We start from the raw sequence: 22,480 nt of genomic DNA, 5'->3' as shown, positions 1-22,480 counted from the left end.
AAGATGTATCAACAGAAGCCTTCAAGGACTACTAAAAATACATCCTTTTTCATAATGTCATTTCTAGCCCCAACACTAGTAAGAGCTAAATATTTTCAAAAACCCACCAACATGGGAAAGTAAGAGGTAGAGATTTAGGAAGAAAACTTAAATGATCTAGGGGGGGAAAAGAAAAAAGCAGACCAATATATTGTTACAAAAGGCTCTAAAAATGAGAGTAAAGAGTAACACTAAAGGCAGTCTAGGAAGAAGAGAAAGCAGATTATGATGTGGCAGCATACAAACTAACATTCTAGAGCAGGAAAAATTCCTCTGCATTACCAAACATGCAATAGGAATCATGTAATGAGGCTCATCAGGAAAAACACAACAGGATAACACAACAGAGAATTCCAACAGATTACCAAAAAGAYGTGTAGTTTAGATGAGAAGATCTGCAAGCCATGAAAGAGTATCAAGAAATWGGCTATCTTTTCTTAGGTCACTACTAAGGTGAATCCATTTTTCTCTAGGAGATTTAGTTATTAAGAAGTCCACATGTCAGATTAACTATGAAAAGTTATCCAGGATATTTTTTTAAAGCAAGTTCATTTAAAAGCAGACTTTTAAAATGTGTGCAATAAATTTGGTAAAGACATTTCCAGCACAAGATACTTACATTTAAGTTGAGCCCTTGAGTTATTATATGGAATTGTTACAAGTCAACAGTAGGTGGTTTATAAAATGTAATTTTATTTAATGTTACTTTGCTGTTACAGAGGGCATAACATTTTCACAAGGCTTTTTTGGGACTACAATCAATGATTAGCAACACACAATAGTGGTCCAAACTTTCTAACAATCACTGGACAAACTTGACACCTTCTCACATGTGCACAAACCTGCATGGAAAAGTACTAAATTTTATACTTGGACATGTGAACTTCAATTGGTTTTCCCATTCCAGTGTATTAAGAAATGACATGCACTTTAGTCTGCCAAAAAGCACTGCCTGTACTCCAGCAGTAACATGCTGCTTCTAATACATAGTAAAGTGAATACCAGAACTACAAAGGCAGGAGTGTAAGTGAACTTTTATTGGGAAGGGATATCAACTTAAACAGCAGYAACTGAAGATTAAGAGAAGCCCCTGTTTTTGAACACACAAGCTTCTGTATTACATGATACGGGAAGCAACTCAATTTGTGGTTTTCCAGACTTTAAATGCGCAACTTGATCTGGCCCAGAACTTCCATATTCCTACTGAAACGAATACACAGTAGCATGTGAAAGTCAATTATGGAAAGGAAACCCTGCAGAATAAGAAGGGAATGTGGAGAATTAAATGCTATGTGGAACACTCTTTAGTTGCAATTAACTACATTTTCATATCTTACTGTAATACAAAACACAGTCAACTGGCAGGAACTGGTTCAGATTTGTTTTTAAATACCAGGTACACTTTAGTCCGCTACATAAGTGTTTGGAAGTTACTTATGTTTATATGAAATGAAGCTATTAATACTTTTCTACAGCAGTAACCGCACACCAGGAAGGCCAGGACAAACACAAATCAAGGAATGGAGTTTTCCCAAAGCTGCAGTGTGAAAAGACTATAAATTGATTTCCATACACATGGATGGGTTTTCTTTGCTATAGGAAATCCAAGTGGAGCTATAAGGAATGGAGACGTGTAAAAAGGTTTCTTGAGAAGGAAAGGGAGAATGACGCCCCATGTGCAGTTTAGTTCTCTGCACCTTCTGCAGCATCACATTCTTCTCCTGCACTGTCTGATGTCCATAACTAGAAAGAAAGGAAAAACAGTGTCAGCTYCCAGAAGTGCAGCTTGAATTCCAAGAAGGGACAACCACTGACTGTAAGGAAATGATAATGAATTAAGACTTAAGGATGCCCAAAAAGTACCAGCGCAGTGGYGCTGCACAATCCTGACTTCCAGTACTGGCGAGAGAGAGGTAACTGGACAGAGCTCCCCATGCACAGACCACAATGGGCTTTCCTCTCAGGCAGAGAGGCAGAGCAGACATGTTCTCAATGGCTGCAGCTCTTGTGCTTAGCAGTGAGCTGTGCCATCCATSCCAGGCCATTCAACAGCCTCAACAGCAGCTCCATGGGCAGCTGCCACTTCAAACACAGCAGTCTGTATCCTGGAAGTGTAGACTGCCATTTGGATTATCGAAGCTAAGCACTCTATACGGCTAACAGCAAACATTTCTACTGAAGGAGTATTGCAAAATAATAAACGCTGTTGTAATTTTAGATACAGTGAACATCCAGAGAAGATATTCCCTGAAAAATTGCTAYAGTTGCATATTTTAATAGAACTTATTTGTTCCATAAGGCACTTTTCTTAAATGGTTAATCACTGAAACAACATAATCAAACAAACTGATTTTGTTCTTAATACATTGACATTTTAGAGCTTTTGCTAAAATGTCTAAATACAAATACATTTGTTCTAAAAACAAATAAAGCAAGCTATGCTGGATGTACAGTAGGAGAAACTTTGTTTTAAGGCAGTCTTGAAACAAGTTTGAGTGTTTTAACTCCTTGTCCTATCTCATACATTAGGTTGGGCTGAATGCTGCTTCTCCCCTCTGCCATAAGTCCATCAAACCWGGAAGAATGTGAGGTAACCAGGCTGTTATTCCAGATTACACTGCATGAAGCTGGACATGAACTTACACAACATTCAAACCAAGTTATGAAATAGTATTGTAGGCAAACAGCCCAAGTAAGGGCTGTGCTTTGYGCTAGAGCAAAGTAAGGGGTTTGTTTCATCACAAATTCAGTCTAAGCAAACACRTGGTTACAGAACCAGATAGCATATAAAAAAGCAACTTACTGTTAGGTTGTCTCTAAGCAACTGCATGATGAGAGTACTGTCTTTGTATGAGTCTTCRTTCAGTGTATCAAGTTCTGCAATTGCCTCATCAAATGCCTGGAATAATTAAACCATCTTTAGCCTTTCTATTAACTGATCATTAAGCAAGTAGAAGCTAAACCTCTCAAGTAAAGGCAGCTTAAAAAAAAAAGCAACATTAGAAATTTATTACCTGAATTGCTCTGTTTGAAACAAAACAATAATAAATGCATAATAAAAGCTTGCATGCTGCTGAGAATTTAAGTCACATTGTAAATACAGCCTGCTTGTACCCCTTCAATCCCACTAACAACATGAGCTTGGAAACCAGAMACTTTAAATAGGATCATTTCCTTCACAAACTCTAGGAAGTATTCATACTATTTTAAGCATAAACTCTCTTCTACTTTCCCTCAAGGTATAATGGAAAAAAAATAAGTGACTTACTGTCTTTGCCAGTGTGCAGGCAAGCTCAGGATTGTTGAGAATCTCATAATAAAATACAGAGAAGTTAAGAGCTAGACCCAAGCGAATTGGATGTGTTGGCTGCATCTCCTTCTTGCTGATATCAAATGCCTCCTGATAAGCTCCCTGTGAGTTTTCTATTGTTTCTGTAAAAGAATGACAAACAAAGTGGTTTTGGGCTCTTTTAAATTTTTTTAAGATATTACTACTTAAATCACTCCACCAGTAGGAGACTGAACAGTGCTGTACATAAGCCTTTTCTTAGGAACACATTGCACTTACTTTAATTTAAAATTTTAAATAATTATTTTATACCTATTTTAAGTACAGCTGTCACACTGACAAAACACAGGGAACAAACTSAGCTACTACAGAGGAAAGGTATTCAACACAGATAAACACACAGAACCTGGTAAGCACAAGCATCCAAGACGACTGTACTGCCTCAGTGGCCTTTGCTGCTTTGGTGGGGGGGAAGCATTTGTGCATTACTTTCTCTACAGGACTACTTCATTTCCTGTACAGGATCAACACGTTCATGGGAGTTGGGTGTGCAGAGTAAAGAAGGCCCAATTTCTCAAGGAAGTCTGGAAAGCATGTACAGCATGTTCCTGAAAAACTGAAGKTTTGCCTCCAAAAACTGTGTGTAGACAGATCAACATAAAAAGCCCCAATGTTGTGCCCAATAATTGGGATAAACACCGGAGAGAAAAGAGGTTACCAGGTCAGAAAGTACTTTAGGAGTGCTACCTATAAACTATTCCAGTTTCACCTCTGATAGACAACCAAATGGCCAATGGCTGCCCTAAACATGCTGCAGGAGTGGAAGGAGACTGCAGGAAAGGAAAGGTCATGGTCAGAGCTCAAAATGCAGCTCTCTGTACACTGTAATGAGTGCTAAAGGACTATCCATTTGTTGRGAACAGGTGAAAGAAGGCAAAAAGTTAGCAAATCCAGGAAATAAATTAGCTTGTAAGTATATAAAATATACTTGAAGTTGAGAAAATATTCAGGTGACTGGAGATGGAACATCAGAAAAGCTTAGTCTTGAAGTTTGCAAGAAATCAAGCAGAAAACATCTWTATGGTAATACACGTAAGATGTAACTTTGCAGCTAAAACCCACTGGCATCTGCTAACAAGGTTATATCAATCAATCTCTCTTGCACTGTATCCTATATCAGCATGTGTGGCATTTAACTGCTGACATTTTAGCCAAGASGAGCTGGTGTTCCTCTGCTTGGACAAGGCCAGATTTATAACTGTTGCTTGAGACAATGCATAAATCAGATGATCTTCGTGAAAGCAAAGGTAAGTTTTCTCTGCTCCCCTTGGACTTGTTGTKCCTATTTGAACCAGGTTAAGGTTTAAGAGTTTTTGAATGCAACACATTAACGCAAAGACTTTTACTCCATTCTGTTATGTCTTCATCTTTCAACTGAAATACTCCTACAAGATACAAGGAGACTAACAAAGCCTTTAGTGAAGGGACAATCAGCCCCATCATCTCACTTTGCAATGCAATCAGTTTCAGGCAGCCAACATTGTCAGTCACATCCTGACATGCCCAGCCCCAGGAGACAGTCACTGCAGCACCCACCTRCTCCAACTGTCCCTCTCTTTTGTGTCACAGCATTACTGCAACTAATTTTAGTTTGTTATGTGGAAATRTATCACTAACTTATGCCATACCAAGAGTTTTTAACATCACAACACTATCTGGGCATCTTGCAAGACAGTTTTAATAATTAACTCAACACATCCTCTCAATAGAGTGTTCAAATCTTCCTCAGAAGAGCTTCCTGGGGTACTTACAACTACCTATACACATGATCTAACACCTAGGAAAGGTCTACATTCTCAGGATGCCCAGTATCAAGTGGCAGTTTCCAGACCTTTTCTCCTGAATCCGAAAGGGCAAACTAAAATTTCAGGAACAGTATTATACCCATGAAATTCAACTATTTGACAGTACACTCACTCTTTTTAGCTAGAGTATCGACCTAGGAATTTTGTTGYTTCTTCACAAATTCAGGTGACTACAATGAAGTCTGCTTCACAGTGAAATTGTTAAAATTTACAGGYCAACAGGACTCTATCTTGGAGTACAAAATGCTACAGAAATCCGTTTAGTCTCCCCCACCAACTTTATTTTAGTAAAGAATTACAAACAAACAACATTAAATATATGACCATGCCTTCATCTACATCATTTTACAGAAGTTTTGAATACGCATTATGGAGCAGCTGTTCAGAAAYTGAGGATATATGACAGGAACACCACATAAAATTCCCTGGCATACTTCAGGTTCTATTCAGAGTTTTGCTCTCTGCATAAAAACTGGKGATTTCCAACTGAAACCTAGCTAATTCATGTGAATTTGGAGTCTGCATTTAATCTCCTAGCCCCTCACGCATGGACCAGAGTTGCAGAAAACCAAAGGCCACAARGTACTTACGTTTTCTGTCATCACCACAGGCAACTTCAGCAAGGTATCGGAAGTAGTCTCCCTTCATCTTCAGGTAGAATACCTTGCTCTCTGGATTAGTTGCATTAGCTATTAAATATTTGTCCAAGAGCTCCTAAAACAACAAAACACACATTGACATATTGCAAACACCATTGCAACTAAGTTCAATCTACTTCTCTCCATGAAGTTTTGACAGACTCAAATGTTCGGTACAAAGCTAAAAGGAGTTTTAAGGCATTTTCGATAGATGCASACTTATTTCAACAGACTGTGTAAAGGCACAAAACTAGAGACTACATTAAGATGAACAGTCAACCAGTCTATAAGACTGCAAGTAATYAGAAAGGATTCACTTGTGTACTGCTTCAGGACTAAGTTTAGTTTCAGGATATGCACTTCTCATTTCAAGAATATTGCAAATGACTAAGTTTTTAGCAGAAAGGTGAAACACTATGCAGAAAGTTTTAAAGCTACTTTTTTTTGCTTCAATTGTGTTTATTAGATTTATGATAAGGAATCTATCTCCAGCCCACCTACCAAGGGGTGTCAAGGATTCAAACCCATCCAGTCAGCAGCGAACCTCACCACAACACACAGCTCTTTGCAAGGCTCTGAAGGAACACCTGCTCCAGCACAGCAGGGAGGCATCCTTCATATTCACCTTGCCATTGCCAGAATGGAAAGAGCTGTACAATGCTCTSCAGCACACCGTGAGCTGCTACAAACCTCACTCCTCTTGTTCAAGCTCCCTGACTTGGTAACCAAAATGACACGGAAAGGTTTGCAAGCCCCCAGCAAGAGACGTAAGTTTGTCTTCAAGGCTGTAAGTCACTCTACAGAAGGGGTGAAGAAAGGAGAGAAGTACAGGACTTTCTGCCTGAGAGGATGGCAGTTCAAAGAACTGACAAGCAGAAAAGCAGCTTCTGGCTGACTCTGTCCCTGAMCCCCAGAGTTTGTACCCAAGTCATTACCACAACCACCCATATTCTCCACAATTGACAAGATGCAAATGAGTTCTGACAGAGTCAAGGAAACTGCAATACTCAGAGCAACTCCACAGTCAAAATTTAAGTGATAAAATCTGCATTTACTTATTTGGAAAATAAACAGGTCATAAAAGGAGTAGAAAGTTTCCACAAAGCTTGCAGCTGGCTAGTTAAGATTTTTGTTACAGGAACATGTATCCAAATTCATGAAGCAGCTACAAAGGAAATATTCAAGGAACTGCAAGCTTTCTGCACAAAACTCCTTAGCACTTTAATTGGCTACTAGAGCACTATAATCAAAACAAGCTAATTTCAGTCACAAACACACTCCCTATGTAGACCACCGTATCACTATTACTTCGTTTAATGATCAATGGAAGCAGAGCAGGCCAATTCAACATATTTATTCATTCCAAGTCCATTTGAGGTGTTGGCAATTGTTTTAAAATAACACTTTTAGTAGGGTACTTCCAAGCGGGTGAAAAAAGCGTTTTTGCATYCATGCAGCATGTGTCCCATGGATGTAACACTGCAGTGCCCAGACAAGTTCCCTTAGAGATCCTCACCAAGGCAGTGAGGAAAGTACATAGTCATACCTGCCCTGGATATCACCCAAGAGCAAACAGCTGGAAGGGAAGAYGATACGTACCCTTGCACCTAACAAATCAGAGACAGACATTTTTAGGAGTTCCTGTACGATTATAAAACTACTGCCAAAGYCTAGACACTGGCTATTTGGCAAAGGGATAAGTAAGGAATCTGTGTAACAGTTTAACACAGTTGAGTATGCAGGGGCTTGAGCAAACATATAGAACAGTTCAGCTCACCAGTGTTATGGAAAAAGCAGCAAAACCTTAGGTCTGTTTCAAAACAAGAGTTAAGAGGCAGCAGACAGATGGGTAATATAACCCCATATTAATACTGTTACTGTGCATGAATCACTCYGTATTAGAATGAGTTATTCCCACACTGCAGATTTCTGCAAAGAAAAAACTTCATTTTGGCTTGATGTTTCCCTGCTGCTTTTCACCTATGACAACATCCACATCAGCCATAAAAAGCACAACACTACATAAACCAGCTTTAGAGTCTCAGAGACAACAAAGTGGTAACCTCACATCTAACATTAAGTTTGATTTTACAAGAAACTGCCCAGAATGATGAAATGTGACACATAATACCCCTGTGGTTTAGAAAGGTTCCATAAATCAGTCATGTTTCAAGAGTAACCACCGGTCTTTGAAAGCCATCCTACAGYGGGGACCGCATCAAGTAGCAGAAATGTGATTTATTCATGTGTGCAGATTAATTGCCACATTGTGAAGAGCACTGATCAGATATGCAGGAAAGATACTACACAGCATTTTAAACCATGAATCAACAACTTTGATTCATCTTTTAAATGCTGAAATAAAACTTTTCAAGATATTACAACTACATCAAGGCWACAAACAGGTATTTTTCTTTTATGCTTTCCAAAACATAGAAATTTATTTTATACTTAGCACTCAAAAAATATTACCCATTTTATTATAAAACTTTGTCTTTGGGAGGTAACTTTGCCACTAGAACTGACCTGGCTTGTTTATGACTCAAAAATACTAAACCCCTGGAATCTAGTGTAYGCTAAAGAATGTTTACAGGCAAGTTTTAGTGTGCCCAATTTAAGTTGAATCTGAAAGCCACACTCCCCCTAAGGCATTASTACCTMTTTTTCKTCTCCCCAGATGGRGTAGRCCACACACTTCTAGGAATATGAAASCATTTTGCCGTGGTCCCAGCCCTACCACAAGCAAACAGTACCAYGGCCTGTGTGTCAGTGCACCCTTTATTAGGCAAGTCTGAAAACCAGTGGCTCTGTACGAACCTCGAGAAAATTAAGAGAAAAAGAGTGGATGCTGAGAATGAACTGTAGTTTTCCAGACAGCAAAGAGTGGGTTATTTCCTAGGCACTTCTGAGGTGGAGAAGCTGAGTAGGCCAGCAGCTCCCACTCCCAGGTCATCTTGAGGGCCTCCTAACCCTTGCATAACACAAGAGAGGAAGCGAACTGTGCCTTTTCATTCAGCTAGGGTGGAAGATCCTCATTCTGGACTTCACATATCCAGTTTTGGTTTTTTAGACGCCTTAAATGGAATAAGATCTCATTTATGAATCACGCAGGTTAGAAGMAAATCCTAACAGACTTTGAGTAAAGATAATTATTTATCATGCCAGATGTTARACTTTCAAACCATTAATGTGTTTGGTGTAGTTTGTGAGTCCTTCCTCTCAGGATATCATCATAAYGTCCTGGAAGGCATCTTACCCTTCCTCTAAAAGACTAAATGTTGGTGGGGCAGTGAGAGCAGACAGCACAGTAAGCCAAATGGTTTACTTTACACTGTTGTGAGTCAGTAATAGCCAGGAAAATTCACAATTTCCTGCATCTGTTCTCTCATCTTCCCTACTTGGATTCTTCCACTGTTCCATCAGACAGCAATCAGCCAGGAATCCTTATTTTAAACATCAGCTGATATTAATTAAAATTAACACATACAGGCAAAGCAGTGAAGCAGACCACAGACAATCTCAAAGTTTTTGTGATAATTTTACCTAGAGAGAGACAAGCACTGCCTCAGGTATGATTCTAGGATGAAGTAAGGCAGTAYAGTAGACTACCATCCATGTTCACATACAGAGAACATGCCCATCCCTTTTGTGTATCAAAATACAGCTGCCACCATAACTAAGAACTGCAGCTGCTCCCATCACCTTCCAAACCAAGTCTTGAACAATCAGCAGTTATGTGCTCTGCAACACCAAATGTGCTCAGAAGCTGCATGAAAGCTACACGATGTCTGAGCCTGGGCTGCCCTGATGGAAGGTGACTCTCAGAACCAGGAGCATTATGAAGACACAGGAATCAAAGCTCTATCCTCAGACCAGATCCTTTGTGTCTGTWGCATTACAATAGGTTTGCAGTGTGCTGCTGGTAGCTGCTGCTTCCCCCACCGTGATATGTTCAAGTGGTGTGCTGGTCCTCCTAGAGTGTGACAGGATTTCCCACCCCACTTTTCTCTCCTAAGTGCTGCTCATACATCTCAATTTATTTCTACCTTCACAATGTGCTAACACTCATCATCCTAACAGCATCATATTCTCATACATGATATTCTTTTCCCCTCCTACAGAAGGCAGGCTTATTTATCTATTATAGAGATGCMGCAACAAAGGGCTACGGCTCCCCACAGGTCCACAGCTCCCTGAAGAAGCCACCACGAGCAGGCTGGGAGCCTGGCAGCAAACTACTTCTTCCCCCTGAAAGCTGATTTTTTTTTTTTCTTTTTTTCTGTCCAGTGGCAGACTTATTCCTCTACAGGCCAAACAAAAGTTACAATTCAATTGCCTTTCTGGATCCCTCCTGAGTTCTACTCTTGTTCTTTCCCAACCCAGTAACTGTCCTCTCAGTTCCTTTTCCTCCCTGTTCAAATAGGCTCAATGGTTGAACAWGGGGTGCTCACTGACCACTGCAATTAACCTAAGCCAGAAATACTAAGTCAATACATCTTCTCTCATCACTTCCCCATTAYTTCAGCTTTATGAAAAGCGAGCCCTGAAGGAATGTCAGCCATATCTTTACTTGAAGAATYTGACAGACAAAGCAGCTCGCTGAAGACAAAGCCCCTTAATAGTCATCTGTGGTGTGTGCATCCAGCCAATCTCTCCTTAAAATATACTGGCACACCTCCCMTGCAATTCATGTTGCAGTCCCACTCCACATATGCTTTCTGTTACCTGCTTTCAGGGCAACACCTCCTTTAAAAAGCTGACATCAAAACGAAGTCCCACCATCCTGTCCCCATCTAAGCCTATTTTAAAAGGCAAGACTGATTTGAGACACTAAGTTCAACCACAGTGTGCACTAAATACTTTCTGTACAATTTCACTATGGGGTAGGTTTAAGTGGCAGAAAAGCACCATTTTGATCTATCTGTGCTGTTCTCTCTCCTGACATACCCAGCTATAAAAAAATTCAACAGCAAAGATAAATTTGGAAAMAACCCATCTTGAATACCAAACTGACCTTTTAGCTTCCTTCAGCAGTTGTGTCATTAAGAACTGGACTTCAGTAAGAGTAGCAAATAAATGAGTGTAAGTCTCCTCATATATTTCCACGCCACTAGCTAGTGGATTTATTCTTCACACTTAACCATTCAATACTACAGGATGAACAAACCAAGTCAACTCCAGAGATTGTCTACTCATCACAAGTAGTTTGAGGCCAATTTTCAAAGCAAAMTGAAGACACCATGTGCCTAGTATTGATAGAAGCTCTCAGTGTAGTAAACTCAAGTAACCCAAAATATTTACAATGCCACCATCACTAAGATGTCAACACTTATGACACGTTTGGGTCACATCACCAGCACCAAGTTATTTAATGTTATGCTACTAAAAGACTGATCTACATTGCCATCTGAATTTCTCACTGAGTGCAGATTTTCATTCATTTTGCTCCACCAGAAGGAAAAAAGWCAGAGTAAAAGTGATCATCCGAAACAGTCATGCTCTCCAAAAGTTTGCCCCCTAAGYACAAGCTGGTTAAGCTGCCACATGGTGTTTGGCAAGGAGGAGCGTGACAATGTTCTAAATGGCTAGCAYAGAATTTTATGAATAAAGCCTATGTCAGATAAAGTGTGATTTTTCAAGTCAAACTGTTTCAGCAATATATATCCTTGAGCCTAAGGCCCATATATCTTACTTGAAGTTGTTTGAAACACCTTAYTTCAGCTGCATCTCCACTGCATGTAATTTTAAATGCTATTTTTAAAAGTGAACATCTTAACGGTCTGTGGGAAGTAACTGGTATTTGCAGGTTTCAGTAATTCAAAACAATGTCCTTCACCTGACTTAAAGCTGCAAGACACGAAAAGCATCTAGAGAAAAAACAAAACCCAGCAGAAGGATTTTTTCTGACAGAAGAACAAATCAATAAATATCAATGCATATGATATAAAAAAATTATATTCCTCCTCACCACATAATGGAAAAAAGAAAGAATGAAACCAGGTTGAACTTCTGCTCAGCAGCTCTTAGCTGTCCAAGTGTTCTCAGATCTGCCAGCAGAGAGGTGCCATCATTACACAGGCTACAGGTTTTTACAGGTTTTTACAGGTTTTACAGGAACTAGATGACTTTTATTGTTTTTTCCTAGATGGTCCCTCCTTTTCTGAACCAACACGAAATGTTCCCTATTTTAAGCTTTCAACTGCGTTTGGCTTGTTTTGTTTATTAAGGAGCATTGAAGCGCACTACCAGAACAAATGTTACATGAGTAACAGCAAGTAACTGATTGCTTAATGTTGCACCAMACACTAATTGGACAAACCCCACAGAACCAAAAAGTCACATGCAAGTGAACAAATTGTTTCAAAATAAACCTATTCTGAGACAGGACTCCTTAAAAATAATGCACAAGCACAGAGTGCATGTCAACACTTCTTTTAGCAAGCTAACTCATCACCGTGAACATGGATTCAACAGAGTCCCATTGAGATGAGCAGCTTGCATCCCACAGGAGCATTGGTGAAGTGTGTGAGGCTACATAAATTCAGCCAGGGTTGCAGTATATGCAAAATACTTGGAAAAGTTATTCAGTCTCAAGTATTTTTGAGGATCCTTCCAGACCAACAAGAGATAAAAAGACCTAGAAGCAGTGTACAGAGAAATGGTTTCCACCCTAACTACAGTCAAAAAGCAAAGCTAAAAGCTGGTGAGGTAGCTCAGACCAACATAATCACTTAATATAACTTAAATGTGAATTTAAGCACATCAAACATTCCAAAGTGTCTCACAGCACAAATGACTGGTGTGGGCTCAGACCTTTCAATAAAATTTCAACTCACAAATGGTGCCGGTTTWAACTGTCTAGCAAAGTRGYATTTAAGACTTCTCGACTRTTTCAAGTATAATCAGTCATTCCAAAGTCCACAGTATGACTCACTGCAACCTAGGTGTGTTTTAACGTTCAGCAGTTGTTTTCTTGACAGGAAAGGGAGAGTCCCCTGCTGCAACATTCAGATCACTTTACTTTCAACAACGTAATTCAGCAGAACTAAATTCTTCATCACACTGGACTCAAGATCTATGCATCAACTCCTTTTGGGAGAACACTAACTAAGCRATTTTCATACAGACTTCTTAAGACTAACTGTTTCTGTTTTGAGGAAAATATGCATGCATCTTTCCAGTAATGGCATGGCCTTAAGGTGACCTGACAAAGCACTGCTGAGAGCAGAGACAAATGTACCTGACATGCAAATGGAGAGAGTGACCTAATTCATTTTTTCCATTTGGTTCCATGCCTTTGTCTACAGTTTTMAAAACTGGCAGTCAATACTTAGCATTGGCCCTGAATGAAATATCTGGAATCCCACTTAAAAAAAGCACTGGAAGCCTGAGCTGCAGCACATCTGCCCACAYTATTCCCACCTGGGGTTGAGATTAATTTAATCTAGAATTTACACTCACTGCTTATACTTCTAAAATAAATTAGAATGTTCTRTGGTCCCCAGAGAAGTATGTAAGCCAGGAACTAGAAGTGTATGGAAATGCAAGCTGTCCTTTCTATAGATTTTCAGACAAAATGAACAAACCAGTGAAAAGTCAGAGAATTATTTAAGTTTTTATGGAATAGCCTGAAGTTTTTCCAGCTTCCCCCATCAAATGTAGAGATGAGTCTTTAAAAAAAAAAAACAAAAACCATTACTCTTTTCAACAATTATAAATTTTTGATGAATTAATGGCTATACAACACAGCCAAATGCTTTCAGGAAAATTTCCTTGGTATCTGACATATTTATCTCAAACTGATTCTAGCATTCTTCCATGACTGCATTTTACATATTTATAATTCCTCAAAATACTTCCAAGTGCTCTTCTCCTCCYAGTAAACATATATTTTAGACACCAAATTCTTCCCTTCAGAATCCTGGCCATCTAAAARCATCATTCAGCACCCATTTGTGATGTTGCATAATATGACAGAATCAAATAAAGAAGTCTAAATTTTCTTTTAAAAATACATCTATGCTCTGCAGCTACAGAAGGCCAAAARTAAGATTAAATGACTGAGGTCTATCTAGACTAACAGYGCTCAAAAGGAACAACAGCACTCAGGAGTTACGTGGTCCTAAGGTACACTGCCCTTATGCAAAGAACTTAYTTTGATTTGCTTTAGTTTGGTTCTCTCTTTGGGAGCCCTTGATCAGAAGCTGAAATTCAAAGTGATAACAAAATAGATACACTTTATTCCCATCGCTCAGTGTAGCTTGGAAGAGYCTTTTGCATCATCCAACTTCATCTTGAAGGAAATCCTGCAATATATTATTTGACTAAGTCTACTAGGAGTGTGCCAGTAATTTGTTATTCCCCAAATGAGACAACCTACAAGAATGAAATCTAACTTTTAGGTCAGAAAAACTMAAGTCAACATTTCAGATAACCTGGTTACAAAAATATCTCACAGAAAGTGAGCTGTRACTTTTTGCTAAGGCCCTGCTCCTATTCTTATTAAAAACAATTTATGCTTACAAGAATTTTGTAAAATGTATTCAACCTCAGAAGAAAACTTCCTGAAGAAGTTTTATCCAGGAAGGATGTGGCTGTCAATCAGGTAAGAGCGTATATAGTGTATTCAGAAATGTTATTATTAAAGCAAATGGAAATTTTTCTGTTTTCAGAGCCTAACACAACTCCTAAATTGAGCTACTTCAGTGAATGGGTCGTGTAAATTAAAGGAGAGAATAAGGAGTAATAGAACTAGTAATAAACCTTTATCAATGTKAGAAACTGGTAAATCAAATCCTTGAATACTTTAATAAATTTAGAGAAAGGTACAAGCAAAATCATAGCTAATTCAGGACTACCAGTTCTTGGATCTTGACATCTCATGTTTTGGTGGGTGCACAGACGACAAGATGTGAAACTCAGAACTTAAATTGTTTTGCTGCCTCTCTTAAGTACCCAGGTCACACARACTGGGCATTGTTATACATTCAGACATACAGGATGGATTAGCAAATGACAAGCTTACTAAGCAGTATGTTCAGCTGAAGTGTTCTCATGTTGGTTTCAGCTTCCTGGGACACAGAAAAGATGAGGAGTAAAYTGAAGACACCTGTCCAATGAACTTGGTGGAGATASACTGAGAAAGTGCCACAAATGCAGWGCTCAAGAATAATTGTAACTTACCTTACTTGTCTGTGACAAAACTGGCTTCAAGTTTATTGACAGTAGGAATGCACTACCACAAATAACATCGAGGCAGCTGGCCCCTCATTCTCAAACACTATGAGCGTAAAGCTAAATATGAAAACATTGATAAATCAATCAGCATCTTCACCTACCAAACTTACAAAGTATATCCATGCACTTTTACCAGCCATTCCTCTGCCATTTTCCTCACTACCTGCTTCTGAAAATCAGGCATCCCCCAGAATACCAAGCTGCAGTGCCTGTACACAAAGTGGTGCAATCTGCTATTTAATAATGTGCTAAACAATCCCAGCTTGTGCCACGATAAAGAAATCAAATGCTAATAAACTTCAAGCTCTAGTGCGTGGTTCCTTATCAAGTTCTCTCTCTCAGATACAGTCTTCTGTGTTTCACTTAAAAAAGGCACCTATCACATTAGTATCTAAGGTAGTAGAATGCCTGTGAGACAACTGTGTAGCTGGTAAGTTTGACAGTGATTTACAAAATCTGTTAAAAGCTTCGTTGTATTAGCAGAAAAACAGAATTTGTGGTTTTGTTGTCCAGTTTTACCTAGTGAACACAGCCCACTTTCTCAAACCCACCAAACATGCAAATGTCCTTCAARAAATTTAATTCTAGACAGCATACAGCTGTAGGGGGGAGGGGGCAGCAAGCATGGGATGGAGGCTTCAGCTATCATCAGAATTCCTTCAACTATTTTTAGCTGGACTCTTGAACAGTTTRCAGTCTGTTCAAGAACCTCAGTGCATTCCAGGCTTTGTTTCTGCAAGAATCAGCCCCTTCTTAGAAATGATTCARTTTTCTTTGCACAAAAGTGAGGATTCCAGCAGCAGATTTTACTGAAAAATGACAGAGAAAGTAAGAGAAGGTAAAACTATGAGTAAGTCAAGTTCAGATCTAAGTTTCAACCMTATTAAGCTAAAAAAAGATTAAAGCATTAAGTTCCACAATTCTTACCACGAACGTGTTGATGGGTGCTAGAAGTTGTGCTAAGAACACAAAGGAAAAATCATCCCTCACTCCACAAATTACTTTTCATGAAAAAAAGATTTATTCCAAATAATTCATTCCATTCTCATTCACTCCACAATTCTGGATTTGCCAAGAAGTTCCCAACCTGACTTTCATGAAGTAACCTTTCCTTTTAGTCAGTCATTTAAGAAGTCCACAGCAGTTGCTTAAACTTACAAAACATTAAAAAGTAGTATTTGAAACACTGTCTCAACCACGACTGGGACAACTAATTCAACTCTAAATGTAGTTTTAAGTGGTTAGCATACCTGAGCTTYAAAATAAAACTGCATCCTACATAGTTCCCYGTATCAAAAGACTGTACGTAATATCCTTTTACTGGGTTTCACATCTACATCACATACATTTCTGTACAAACTCTGTCTGTTTGCTGAAAACAAGAACGCAGAAACAAAGGATTCATAAGACATGAAACTTTGGTAAATTGTTCCTMTAGTGGCATGAAGCTCATACCTACTAAATCTGCCAAATTTCTGCATGTACAATAAAAAAATMAAGTTGTCTGCAGGCCAAAGTTAGCAGCAGGGAAGAAAAGAGGGCTATGGTCAAAGTAATCTATCATCAGACATCAGATATTTTAGCTGAAATGAGGAATCTATTTGCTACTGCATGAAAATGCCAACTTCATTTTCAATGGAGCTATGAACTTGTGCTGTAGAAACAAACTGCTCAAAAATATTACCCTCCATCATGGGGATTTTTGTTCTACTAATTTTAAGTAACTGACTTTAGAACTAGATCTACAACATGAGTAATAATCAGAAGTGGACAGATTGTTTTTACTCGTTTTTATTAGCTTTTATTGTCTTTTCATCATGTGAGGCAGCAGTAGGAACAACATTGCAACCTTGAGGGGAGGAAGGAAGGAAACGGGAGCTGGCAAGAACAACACACCAATACATGCTTTCAACAATTAACAGAAGAAGCAATCTCACAGAAGATCAAAGCATCCTCTCAGCCTTAAGACAGTAAAAATACAGATAAGACACCCCTTATAGCTCAAAACTATTTCTTTGCAGGCACTGCCACAGGGTGCCAAAAGGAATAAACAGYGCAAGAAATGCAACTGTTCATTTCTAAAAATTCACAGTGCCCTTGCTCATTTCTAGAGAAACGGCCCAACACAAGCCTTTTACAATACAGTRTAAAAATGTTTACAGAGGACACTGTGAAAACAAATGTTTGGAAAACAACTGAAAAGACTCAGGTATGTAACATTGCTACACAAAATTTAAAAAGAACATTAAAAAAAAAAAAAAAGCACTTTTTTAAGTTTCAGCCAGAGACTGGAAAAGCAACAATCAAGATACAGTTGTTTTCAAACCCTACTGATTTTATGTATTCATCAAGAATAGCAAGATTTTAGCATCTTCATTAACATTTAAACTGTGGGCAAGTAGTTATCAAATATCATCTCTATTATTCCAATAAGAGCTCCAACACATCAGGACCTAGAAACTGAACACATGCAAACATGCACAAAAACCCTCAAGCTGCAAGTAGAGACTGCTTCCAGGCAAGGGCTGCTGTCCTCCCTGCCTTTACATTACTTCTCTCTAAAGAACAAAGGAGCCTGAATGCAACTCAAGTTACAGCCATGCAAAAGGAGCAAGGCTCTCAGAAAACACACCAGTTTAATCTGCTTCCCCAGAAAGGTTCCAATTCAAAAGTTAACTTTTTTAAAAACCTAATGTCACTGAACTGTTCAGTGTGCATACAATTAAGCAGGTCTTATATTGTACATTCCACCTTTAAAGTTTTCTATGTGATTCCACTAATTATATGAAAGTAGCTGCTGCATCCACCCCTTCTGCATTATCTCCTACCCCATCTTGAAATCACTCAAGTCAATAGAAAGCCACATGAACTTTGTGCTCAAAGAGTATAATGAAACAACATAGTGCAACTTCATCTTGAAAAAAATGAAGTTGCCAACCCATTTCTTTATTTGAGGAGAACAGAGTTTCAAGAACAGTTTTAACTGTGAGTCATAAGGGATGAGTCACTAATTTGMTACATTACCAAAGAATTAGTCAATCAATACAGGGAGTTCAGTAAAACCTCCTAGTGTACCTTTCAAATAAAACATTTGTGCAAGTTGTTTGACAGCCATACCATTTCTCCGCTAAAGAACCACTCTCACCTGARAGACCAGTCACAAAATTAAGTTAAAATGCATTCAGATCACACATACTTGCAAGATCGGCAGTTAAAGACTGACAGTTAAATAATCCGCAAAAGTTTTAATTTTATGTATGGATCTACATATAGATATCTCAACACAATTTTGAATGTTTGTATTCTAGTGGTGATTAAATTTAGGTTCTTTATGAAGAAGACATTTGCCCTCAGACAATGCCTTATAACTGGCTTGAGGCATGTGTTTTGCAGGAAAAAAGAAATTACAGATTCAGTGTTGCTGACATTTAAATTAAAAAACTAGCAGTATTTCTAAATGAAAATTTAGAAATATGCCATACCAGTAATTAAAAATAAAGCCTTTTGAAAAAAAAAMCCMAAAAAAAMCTCTTAGTAGTATGACTAACAGCAGTCACACTCCACCCAACACACCCACCCCTGCTAAATCCAAATACTCCAGATGACAAGCAACCTTTCCATACTACTTGCCAGCAGTTGTTATAGTTTAGCTGCTTTCCTAGAACTAAAAAAGCATCTCTCAGATTCAGTTGAAGAGATGTGAAAAAGCTACAAGCTGTTACCATAGTATTAGTACAGAAAAAATTATCTTTCAAAGAAGGAGCCAAAATAATTTTGTAGCTCAGTTTTAGGAAACCCATCCTTTTAACGCCTGTCCTTTGTGAATTCCAACCTCTCAGATGCTGACTCATGGATCAYAGGAGTGGTAGGTGGAGAAGGAAAGACAGGGAATCAGAACTGAACCTAACTGCACATGGCCCTCAAAGGAAGAGTGAAAAAAGGAAGGCTTGCAGTAGATAGCCAACATCTCCTTCTACCAAAGGAAGGCACATCTTTGCAGCAGGACAGGACAGGAAAAGCATGCTCAGCTGTAGGTTTCAGTCTTCACTACTTCCTGTAGCCTTTCAGGCCGGAAGGGGAGAGTTGCCAACAGGCTGTTGCTGAGAACAGAGAGACTAGATTACACTGAAAAATTCATCTAGCACAGGAAGAGCCTGCTTTCCCTCCACCAGAGGTCTGTGCTAGCACGGCTACCAGAATACCTGCTTGCCATCATCAGATGGGGATGGAAAACCTCCAGTACAGACACTGTGTGAAGTGGTTCACTCCCTCTCCCTATGGAAACACTAGTTCCTTATCAAAATGGTACAACCAGTATGAGATTTTATGCATCACCTTCTCTAAGGAACTAGATTTGGTAAAAGGACAGAAGGTGATTRAGAAGTCTGAAGTGTGAGCTTTATGTGGAGGTCCCAAGAAGTTAGTTCTGAAGTGGAGCATTGAGTAGAGAAAAGGAAGAAGAGTGACACAAATGCTGGCACTTCATCACACAGGGTTCTAGCAAAACTCTTGTCACAGGAAGCAGGAATCCTTCATAAGTCCCATTATTTTCACAAAGGTGAAAAGTTTCACAATTTAAATACCTGCRACTGCAGAAACAGTTTTGCTCTTTTGGAAGGCAGGGGCTCTTAAATGCGTTAAGGAATTAACTCACCTGATGTATAAAGCAAATAAATACCAAAATTATTTTCAAGAAAAGGTAACTCATTTTGACTGATTTAGAAAGAAAGAACAAACCTAGGTGGCAGCACACAAGGAAACATATAGGTATTTTCAGCACAATTCAAAGAAGCACTCCATTGTACATRAGCCAGAACACTTAATCAAGAAGAAAATTCAGTTACTTCCAAATCAGTCACCTTTAAATTCATGTCTCCTAAACCAGTCTAGGATAAATGTACCTCAAAATTGTGTATTTCCTTATAGACTTGCTTCCTCCTTTAGCAATACTAGACACCAAAAAAAAGGTAGCTAAGAGAAGCAAATAAAGCACTACTCTGCCACACAATTACTACTGCATTATACACATGCAGCTGCAACTCCCCTGGTCATGCAGAAYAGGGTCCAGCAGTCTCCACACTACTGACACACATCTCTCGAGCTCCCACTACATGCACTACATTTTCCCTATCAACAGCATCTGGAATTCTGCTGCTTCCACAGAAWTGTACTCCTGGGCTTTAATCCATGCTTAGGGTGTCATGCCAGTCATTATACCTTTAGCTTTACATTGTTCTATAATTACTGCAAATTCATCTCAAAGATATCCTAAGTCAGCTTACACTTAACAAAGCCAATTTCTACACGCCTCTTTCCCACCTTCAATACAGATGCCTCAGCTTATAAAGTCAAATTTATATTAAAACATTGCTCAAAATGTCTCTTGAAGACCTCTTGAGAGAATTTTTCTTCATGAGGAAGTAAGYAAAATGCACGCATGGTTTAGAAGTTTTTAGCAAGTTATTAGTTGAKCTGAATAAAGAGGTTTTCACGTTTTCACCTTATTTTATGAATAGGTAAGTTTACTAACCACAGCACAGACAGAGGCTAAATTCCCTGTATCTCTGCAACTACCTAGTGAAATACWATACATGGATCACTCCACCCAAAAATGTACCTCCCAGACACTAAAAAATTGAGTATCTTAAATACCTCTACATATCATCTTTCTCATCACAGTGATCCACATAACGGTTGTAGAAGTTACTGCACTGACTTCCCCTACCACAGCACAACACTTTGCATGAAATGCCCCAGCCAAGTTCCCACTCTTTCCCCCAATATAGGGCAGCACGCTTAAATACTGCATTTCTTCACCTTAAACAGGAAAAAAAGCAAAGTCCCCACTTACCAGCACAGTGGTGCAGATGGACCTGAGCTCAGACTCCACCTTCTCCCGATAGTCCTTGATAAGCTGCATCTTCTTGTCACTGGTGTCTGTCTTCTGCTCGATGCTGGAGATGACCCTCCAGGCCGAGCGCCGCCCCCCCACCACGTTCTTGTAGGCCACGGAGAGCAGGTTGCGCTCCTCGTTGGACAGCTCGGCACCTTGCTCCGTTACTGCCTTCATGCAGGTGGCCATGTCATCGTAGCGCTCGGCTTGCTCAGCCAGCTTGGCTTTCTGGATCAACTCGGTCTTATCCATGGTGGCTGGCAGAGCAGTGTAGTAGCAGCAGGAGAAGCTGGGGATGTCACACTATCAACACGAGAATGCACCTCAAAACCTGACAGAAAGCAGACAGTAACCATAATGCCGGGATAAACACCACCAAGCACGATCCTACAGCACCCATTACAACCCGGCAGAAAACAAGGATCACAGCAAGCCTTGCCTCCCCTTCTCCATCTCCAGTTGTTTCTCCTGGAGGGACGGACTGCAACATCCTGCCCTTTTATGCAAGGCTAAGGGGACTCGTCCCAAGGGTCCACCCCTCGGGAAACCACGACCTAGAAACCCAGCCGGGGAAGGCACAGTCGGTGCTATCCAAGGGACAGTAGCTGGCCGCCCAAGCAGTGGAAAGAGCTGTTTTTCCATCAGAAAAAAGTAATCACCCTGCTTTTCCTCCGTGCCCTACGTGAGCATGTTAACATGCTCTCTCACAGGGACTCATGGAAGGATTCCTGGTTACCACCCAGCCTGGGGCCCTCGCCCAAATCCCTGCCCCCAGTGCGCTAACAGCCCTGCAGGCGAGCGCCGGAGGCAGGCGAGCGTGAATGCCGGGACTGGCGGGAAAAAATACATAATAAAAGCAGCAGGATGAGCTCGACCCCCAGGAGCAGGGGTTAAACCCCACCAGGACCCGCCTCCGTGCGGGCGAGGGAGATCGGGGACGCGAAGCCGGGGCGGGGGCCCAGGTGGCTTCGCCTCCCCACGGCGGGGCGCGGCGGACCCGAGTCTCCCGCCTGCCTCGGCGGCCGCAGATCGGCATCCGGCCCTCAGMGCGGCGCGGGCCCCGGGCTGCCGGMGGGGATCGCGGCGCCTCCCGATGCACGGCAGCGGGTGCCTTCTCGGGCCCAGCGCCCGCGTCGCCTGGGACGGCAGGAGGCGCAGGGGCGGCCGGCGGAGTCCCCGTGGCGACGGGGCGGGAAGAGGAAGCGGCGGCGGGTGCGAAATGGCGGCGCTGGCTGCAGCTCCCGCTCCTCGGGGCCGCCGAGCTCTCCACGCCGCGATCACAAAATGGAGGACGCGGCAGGAGGAGGCAGCGGAGCGGGGCCCATCCCGCCGCCGGCCGCGGCCCCGAGCTCACCTGGGTCCGCCGGGCTGTGGGGCCGGGCCGCGCCCGGTCGGTGCCGCGCTCGGGGCTGTGGCGGAGAGAAAGAGCCGCTCCCGTCTCGGCCGAGCCAGCGCTGAAGGGCGTTGGCGCGCGCACCGACCCGCTGCGCGGCCCGCGCCCACGCGGCCAATCGCGGCC

At 40.7% G+C, this 22,480-nt stretch overlaps 1 protein-coding gene across 1 annotated transcript; it reads right to left on the bottom strand.

Moving 5' to 3' along the window:
• Positions 1-712: 712 nt before the first annotated feature.
• On the bottom strand, positions 713-22,439 carry YWHAQ (tyrosine 3-monooxygenase/tryptophan 5-monooxygenase activation protein theta). The gene is made up of 6 exons (XM_057371474.1): positions 22,316-22,439; positions 20,920-21,292; positions 5,784-5,907; positions 3,308-3,471; positions 2,843-2,938; positions 713-1,782 (listed from the first exon to the last, which is right to left on the bottom strand). Exons 2-6 carry the CDS (start codon positions 21,211-21,213, stop codon positions 1,723-1,725), a joined length of 738 nt encoding a protein of 245 aa, XP_057227457.1. The 5' UTR covers positions 21,214-21,292; positions 22,316-22,439; the 3' UTR covers positions 713-1,722.
• Positions 22,440-22,480: the final 41 nt, after the last annotated feature.

The sequence above is a fragment of the Malurus melanocephalus genome, unplaced genomic scaffold (genome assembly GCF_030028575.1).
Source record: "Malurus melanocephalus ecotype Western Australia unplaced genomic scaffold, MMel_1.1 scaffold_6, whole genome shotgun sequence".
Taxonomy (NCBI): domain Eukaryota; kingdom Metazoa; phylum Chordata; class Aves; order Passeriformes; family Maluridae; genus Malurus; species Malurus melanocephalus.
Note: the sequence above shows the minus strand (reverse complement) of the source record. Positions and strands in the feature narration are given on the sequence as shown.